The 6971-nt window shown below is 31.9% G+C and overlaps 1 protein-coding gene across 1 annotated transcript; it reads left to right on the top strand.

Moving 5' to 3' along the window:
* The first annotated feature begins 730 nt into the window (after positions 1–730).
* On the top strand, positions 731–6767 carry LOC108779241 (rho GTPase-activating protein gacU). Its single transcript, XM_018546613.1, has 3 exons — positions 731–842; positions 2019–2207; positions 2638–6767. The coding sequence occupies exons 1-3, from the start codon at positions 731–733 to the stop codon at positions 6765–6767; spliced, it is 4431 nt and encodes a 1476-aa protein (XP_018402115.1).
* The last annotated feature ends 204 nt before the right edge of the window (positions 6768–6971 follow it).

The following is a 6971-nucleotide window of genomic DNA, read 5'->3' on the forward strand; positions in this document are numbered from 1 at the left end:
TCTATTATTATTATTATCAGTTTTGTCTCCTGTTTACAATTTCTTTTCTAGATCATAAAGTTTTAATTGCGGTATTTTTTTAAACATGTTTTAAACAAGGCGTTTTAAGCGTTTTGTTTAAAACATAACCCGCTGGTATTTGTATTTATGCATCGTTGCACAACTTTTTCGCGCGCATACGGAATATGAACTTGTTAGAAAATATTCTAGTTCACAGTTTTCTCCGACAGGCGTGCTTAAATCAATTCTATTCAGCGCTTTTTCGACGCAATAGTTGCTGTTTGCTGTCCATTTACTCCGATTCTCAAATAAAATTCTCACTTGTAACGTTATAACTCAGTTGAATGTGCGTTAATTCCTTTTGCATTCTGAGAAGTGAGATTCAACTGTGTTTTTACCTACAAACTATACAAGATCGAGACTTGTGCTTTATTGAGTCTCGTAGACTCACTTTAAAAGTGAGGTTATAAACCTGTGTAAACGCGCGGGTGCCCGGTGTCCGTTCGGGTTACTCCATTTTTATCATCTTCATTGTTTACAAGATTACAAGTCGTCACATTTGATACTGGCCCGTAGCCGTATCGTTGGCGTTCACCGACGAGTGCCATTAAATTAGTAAGAAGAAGAAGCAGTGAGTTTTGTCTTCTTTTTTCTCCGTGAGTTGTATATACAATCACGTAAAGATAACTTAGTAGTTTTTCTTTTATAGCATATACGTTTATTTACGAACATGTCCAAGAAAACAACTATTAATCGTTTATCCAGACGACATTCCAAGCGTAAATCCATCGACTCCATCGGTTCTGGACATCTCGATCCTAATACGTCCATCATGGATGAAGGTAGGAATATCTTTCCTTTAACATCTCACTTATTTTTTGCTACAGCATAACTAAAAAATTGTAATTTTTGCGTTGCTTGCAAAAGATCAATAGAAACATAAAGAAAATAAATATATTACAACAATATATTAAAAGAATACACATTTTAAACGAATGCACTTTTATTCCATTATAATTATTATAATTATTACAATTATATCATTTTTAAAACTTCTAAGAGTAACTACAAAAATTTTACTCTCATCGCATTGTCTGATAATGGACTATTTTATAAATTTTACTTTGATTTAATATTATAAGAAATTAATTACGCACTATAACTAGACGATTTACTGTTTTATGGACTCTGGTCTTGCATTGAAATTATTGTCAACCATGCGAGTGAGAACTTATACTTATTTTATATATATTAATTTTTATATTTTTAATTTTATTGTTCTGTACATTACCGTTATGTTTTAACAACTTGCGATTATTATTTTTGTAACATTGATAATGACCTGATAGAGGTTGAAACGTCTGTTTTCTAATTAAACTATGTAATTTTAACTAAATGACAATCTTTATTTACTATTTTACATTTTAATGAATTGGTTCATAGCCCTTTTTCTTTGCATTATTTTTAAATTTATTGAGCCTCATCATAAACTTACTATAATTAGTATGTTATTATATATTAGATATATATTATTAATATAAATTATTACAATAAATTATATTTTAAAATTAATATTATAATATTTTAATAATTTAAAATATTGAAAACCAAATGAAAAGACAATGTCACAGAGTGATCTAAGCTGAATCACGGTGCTTCTGAATAATTGTGTGTGAATTTATATATACTACGAATGTAATTCTTCGATTGCGCACCAAAATTTTTCAGACTTGAAATCGTCTCCCGGTTGAATAACCTATTAAAAACTGTAAATAATTATTTTTTTTACTGTGAAAAATATTACCTAGGCCGGAAGTCAAACCCGGATTTCTGGCATTCCGTGCTACAACATAATTCAAGAAAATATTTTAAATATTGAAACTGATTTTCTGAAAACTTTATTTCTTAAATTATGTTGTTGTAGCATATAAGCGACTTTGTCTTAAGATATTATCTTTGTTATAGGTAAATTAAAAGTTGGAGATGGTTTTATGACTTTAACATTTTTTTTTCTGTAGAACAAACATTTTGGTGGAATGATTTAGAGGAGAATACATTTTCACCGCATTCCATGATTCGTACTGAAAATGAAACGGCTATGCAACTGAGTAGTAATTCAAGGGTCGATTCTACTCAAAATTCTACAACATGGTGGAAAAATTTGGAATCTCCTAATAAAGCAACTGCTTCAACAAGGCGTAGCGCAGGTATAAATAGAAAGAGGCAGTATATTTAATTTATTCTCTTTATTATAACTGAACTTCTTGCATGTTTTCTAATTGAAGAGAAAAAGAAAAAAGAAGAATTGTGCAAGAAGTTCAGCTAAAAAGAATAAATCTTTTAATTCTCTGTTTGCAATCTGGATTTTTTTTGACACAAATGAAATTTTACTTTCTAATTTCTCTTAAATAAAACAGGACAAAGTTTGGTTATCCCTTCTAAAATATCTTACTAAAAAACTGTTTGATAATAAAGTAGAGATGTGTTAAAAAATAATCTTTAATTTTTTCACAATTTTTAAAAGCCTAGAATACTAAAAAAAAACTTGGAGGAAGGAAAAATATGATTGCAGACAGAGTTTTACATCATAAATATTGTAGTACAACATTGTGTTATAAGTTATACTATTTTTTTTAGCGGTTGTTAAAAATAATATATTGCAATCTTCGACATCTGAGTCAGAGAAAGAGTTCATTTCAAGAAAGAAGAAGATTAATTTAAAAGCAAATAGTAGGAAGAGCATTAACAATGCTTTTGCAAATGCTTTGAATGATACCGAGGTAATTGTTCCATTAAAATTACGGATGAAGCAAGTCGACTATGAATTACATAGTGATTCAGACAGCAAATCTTCACAAGAAAAGTTGCAGGAAAATAAAGAGGATAGTAATTTGAACTCAATTGAGAAGATTTTCAAATCAAAACGAAGTATTTTTAGACCAAGAAGAGGTGGAGGTATAGAAGATCAAAACGCTTTTCAGGATATACTAACAAAAGATGTTTTGAATAGCAGCACGGTGGAAAAATCAATCGTATTTGAAAAGGAATCCTCGAAGCGTTCGATGGATCGAAATATTAATGTGAGTAAAGATCATATTGACGATCATAGGAAATCAATAGGAGCGCCTCAAACAAAGCCATTAGAAAATATTGAAACTGATTCCTTAACTTTAAATGTTGAGAAGGCAGTACCTGAGACTAATGCTGATAGTAGTCAAAGTAGTGTTATTCATCGCCAATATTTAAAACCTAAATCTCGCTTTATGCAGAAGGCGCGGAAAAGCATAGAAAAAAATGCCTTTGCAGATGCTCTAGCTGACAGTAACTCAAATTCGTTTACATCTAATCCAAATAAGGAAAATAATATTGATAAATCTTCAATGTCACGATCATTGCTCAGCCCTTTAAAAAGATCAGTCAATTTAAAGACAGCTAAGGCCAACATCGATATTATGCCTGAAAGTTCACCAGTTCGTAAAAGTCCAAGATTATCTTCGAGTATATCTAAAGAGCAGCAATCAAACTTATCGATGCAAGCTAAAAATAATACTGAAACCAATTTTAGCAGCTCATCTTTGGATAGTGATGAATCTCACGGACCGAAGAGGTCTATATTTTTTAAACCAAAATCAAAAATGCTAGAAAAGTTCCGTAAGCGTTCAACTAATCCGTTCGAAGAAATTGTTAAGCTAGGTAATATCAGTGATAGAAGAAGTAATGTTTCAATTAAAAGTAATCGTGCTTCTTTTAAGCGAGAAACTACAACAACAATTAACCGAGAAAGTGAATCTTTAGCAATAGAGGAAGACTCACAATCAGTAAAGAATAAAACTATGAGTGGGGAAAATTCTTTTGAAACAGCTTTCGATATATTATCAAACGTCGAAAAAAGTAGATTTGAAGAATCTAATATATTATCGGAAGACGAGAATGAACTATTAGAAAACAACGTTCTTAAGAATGCATCAAAGTCAATTTCTCGAAAGAATATAACAGCTAAATTGTCAGAAGAAAAGATTCCTAACCGCAAGTCCATTAGCGAAAAAACTTTGAAGGGACATGAACATGCAGATGCAATATCGCCCGTTGATAAGTTAAATACTAATGAGATGACAGTAATACAAGATGTAAGTGATAATAGTAATATCTACATAGATGTAGAACATGATTCTAGTACGTCGATATCAAACTCTAATGAGGGAACTCGTTTGATTCTACTTGAAACATCAAAGCTTGCAAATATAGAAGTACATGAAGATATTAATAATTCATACAATAATATAAATAAAGAACATGATTCAGATATGCTCAAACAATTATCCAAATCAAGCCCCAGTAAAAAAGATCGTTTGACGAATAACAGTTTAAGAAATAGGTCTGAAACAGCTATGAATATAGAAGTACATGAAGTTAATGGTAATTTACATGATGCAAGTACAGAAAATAATTCAAGTATGCTCGAACAATCTAAGTTAATTCCTAGTAAGGCAGTACGTTTAACGCGTAACAGTTTAAGAACTCTGTCTGAAATATCAAAGCCTGCAAATATAGAAGTACATAAAGCTATTAATAATTCGCGCAACGATACAAATAAAGACCGTGATTCGAATATGCTTAAAAGCACGCGCGCGCGATTGTCCAAATTAAGCCGTAATGAGGAACCTCGTTTGACGCGTAACAGTTTAAGAAATCGGTCTGAAACACCTGTGAATATAGCAGTACATAAAATTAATGATAATTTACACGAAACAAGTAGAGAACATGATTCAAGTACACTCGGGCAATCGTTTACGTTAACTTCTAGTAAGGCACGACGTTTAACGCGTAACAGTTCAAGAACTTTACTTGAAACATCAAAGCCTACAAATGTAGAAGTACATGAAGATAATAATTCGTACAATAATATAAATAAAGAACATGATTTAGATATGCTCAAACAATTATCCAAATCAAGCCCTAGTAAAAAAGATCGTTTGACGCATAACAGTTTAAGAAATAGGTCTGAAACAGCTATGAATGTAGAAGTACATGAAGTTAATGATAATTTACATGATGCAAGTACAGAAAATAATTCAAGTATGCTCGAACAATCTAAGTTAACTCCTAGTAAGGCAGTACGTTTAACGCGTAACAGTTTAAGAACTCTGTCTAAAATACCAAAGCCTGCAAATATAGAAGTACATGAAGCTATTAATAATTCGCGCAACAATACAAATAAAGATCGTGATTCGAATATGCTTAAAAGCACGCGCGCGCGATTGTCCAAATTAAGCCGTAATGAGGCACCTCTTTTGACGCGTAACAGTTTAAGAAATCGGTCTGAAACACCTGTGAATATAGGAGTACATAAAATTAATGATAATTTACATGAAACTAGTAGAGAACATGATTCAAGTACGCTCGGGCAATCGTTAACTCCTAGTAAGGCAGGACGTTTAACGCGTAACAGTTCAAGAACTCTACTTGAAACATCAAAGCCTGCAAATGTAGAAGTACATGAAGATATTAATAATTCGTACAATAATATAAATAAAGAACATGATTCAGATATGCTCAAACAATTATCCAAATCAAGCCCTACTAAAAAAGATCGTTTGACGCATAACGGTTCAAGAAATCAATCTGAAACACTGAAGTCTATGAATAAAACTATAGAAGTCTATGAGCGGTCTATGAACTTGATTCCTAATAATGAAGAAGACAATAATGTCGAAACATTAAAAACAAGTAAAAGTGGTCCGTTGCACATAATAACGAGAGAAGAAATACATTCTAAAGATAATACAAATACAGGAACACAGAAAAGCACTAGTCTGTCAACTGAAATGGAAATGACTGATGGCGAAGATGCAGAATCTGCGAAACAAACAATTCAACAAAATTCTTTAACGAAGCCTGGAACCAGTAAAACAGTAAATTGGCAAAGTGTGCAGAGTTCAAGTAGGACCAACATTATGAACAACAGAGAAATTGCACATAGACAAAAAAGTTTGGATAAGTCTCAAAATGACAGTATACCGACTAAATCATCAAGTAAAGATATTTCTTCCAATAAGCAAAGTTCATCCAAATCAGTGAGAAAAATAGATGATTTTTTCAAAGTAAAAGAAACTGCGATGGAACAAAGCAAACGCGCGCAAAAGTTGCAAGTCTCTGGCAATGAGAAAATGAAGAACCTTAAAATGGAATTAGAGGAAATAAAGAGTCGCAGGATGGCCGCGATGAAAATGAACCCGACAGGTGAAAAAAAATCTGCAATAAAACCGAAAAGAGTGAAATTAATTATGCCTAAACGAGATACGAAGAAGAAGAAACTCGAGAATTCTGCGACAGTAGTAGATAAGGCATTTCTAGTAAATGGAAAGGTATATAAACCACCGAGACTTCCTCGTCCGAAACATTGGGTCACAAATCGTCTTTATAAATTTCTGTGGAAACGCATGGAGTCGAAATACAAATTAAGCACAAGAGTAAAGTCTGAGAAATTTATGCAGAAATTAGTTGAGACAGTAGCTACTGTTGAGCGTTGTAAGAATTACGAAGATTATGACACCGAACTGGAGGCTCTGATGAAGGAAATGGCTCGTTTGAAAATTATCAATAATCGTATGGACTTTTATCATTTCTGTCAGGATTTTTTACCATATGATTTTCGTATTAAGGCCATACCTATGCTATTGCCCGGCAATAAAATTAATATTCCTTACAACCCAGAAAATGTGTACATTCCTTTACTTGATACGAATGAGCAATCGCTGGAAATATAATTACAATACGATGTACAATATATTAGTTATTTTTGAGTTATGTGTATAGCGTTTACGATTTTACGTCAAATGTACATACATGTATTTAATCTGTATAAAAATTAATATTAATTGACACATATATCAGGTGTATAAATATGAAACCGGAATTTTTTTTACAGAAAATACACTTTGTGTTGGCTTTTTTGATATTCCGGTTGTTTT

Source organism: Cyphomyrmex costatus, unplaced genomic scaffold (assembly GCF_001594065.2).
Source record: "Cyphomyrmex costatus isolate MS0001 unplaced genomic scaffold, Ccosl1.0 scaffold567, whole genome shotgun sequence".
Lineage (NCBI taxonomy): Eukaryota > Metazoa > Arthropoda > Insecta > Hymenoptera > Formicidae > Cyphomyrmex > Cyphomyrmex costatus.

Excerpts from the sequence above, each read along its gene's own strand:
- LOC108779241 (XM_018546613.1), top strand. The coding sequence starts at position 731 with ATGTCCAAGAAAACAACTATTAATCGTTTATCCAGACGACATTCCAAG. Across the intron at positions 843-2,018 it reads TACGTCCATCATGGATGAAG|AACAAACATTTTGGTGGAAT; the intron begins GTAGGAATATCT and ends TTTTTTCTGTAG. Across the intron at positions 2,208-2,637 it reads TTCAACAAGGCGTAGCGCAG|CGGTTGTTAAAAATAATATA; the intron begins GTATAAATAGAA and ends TATTTTTTTTAG.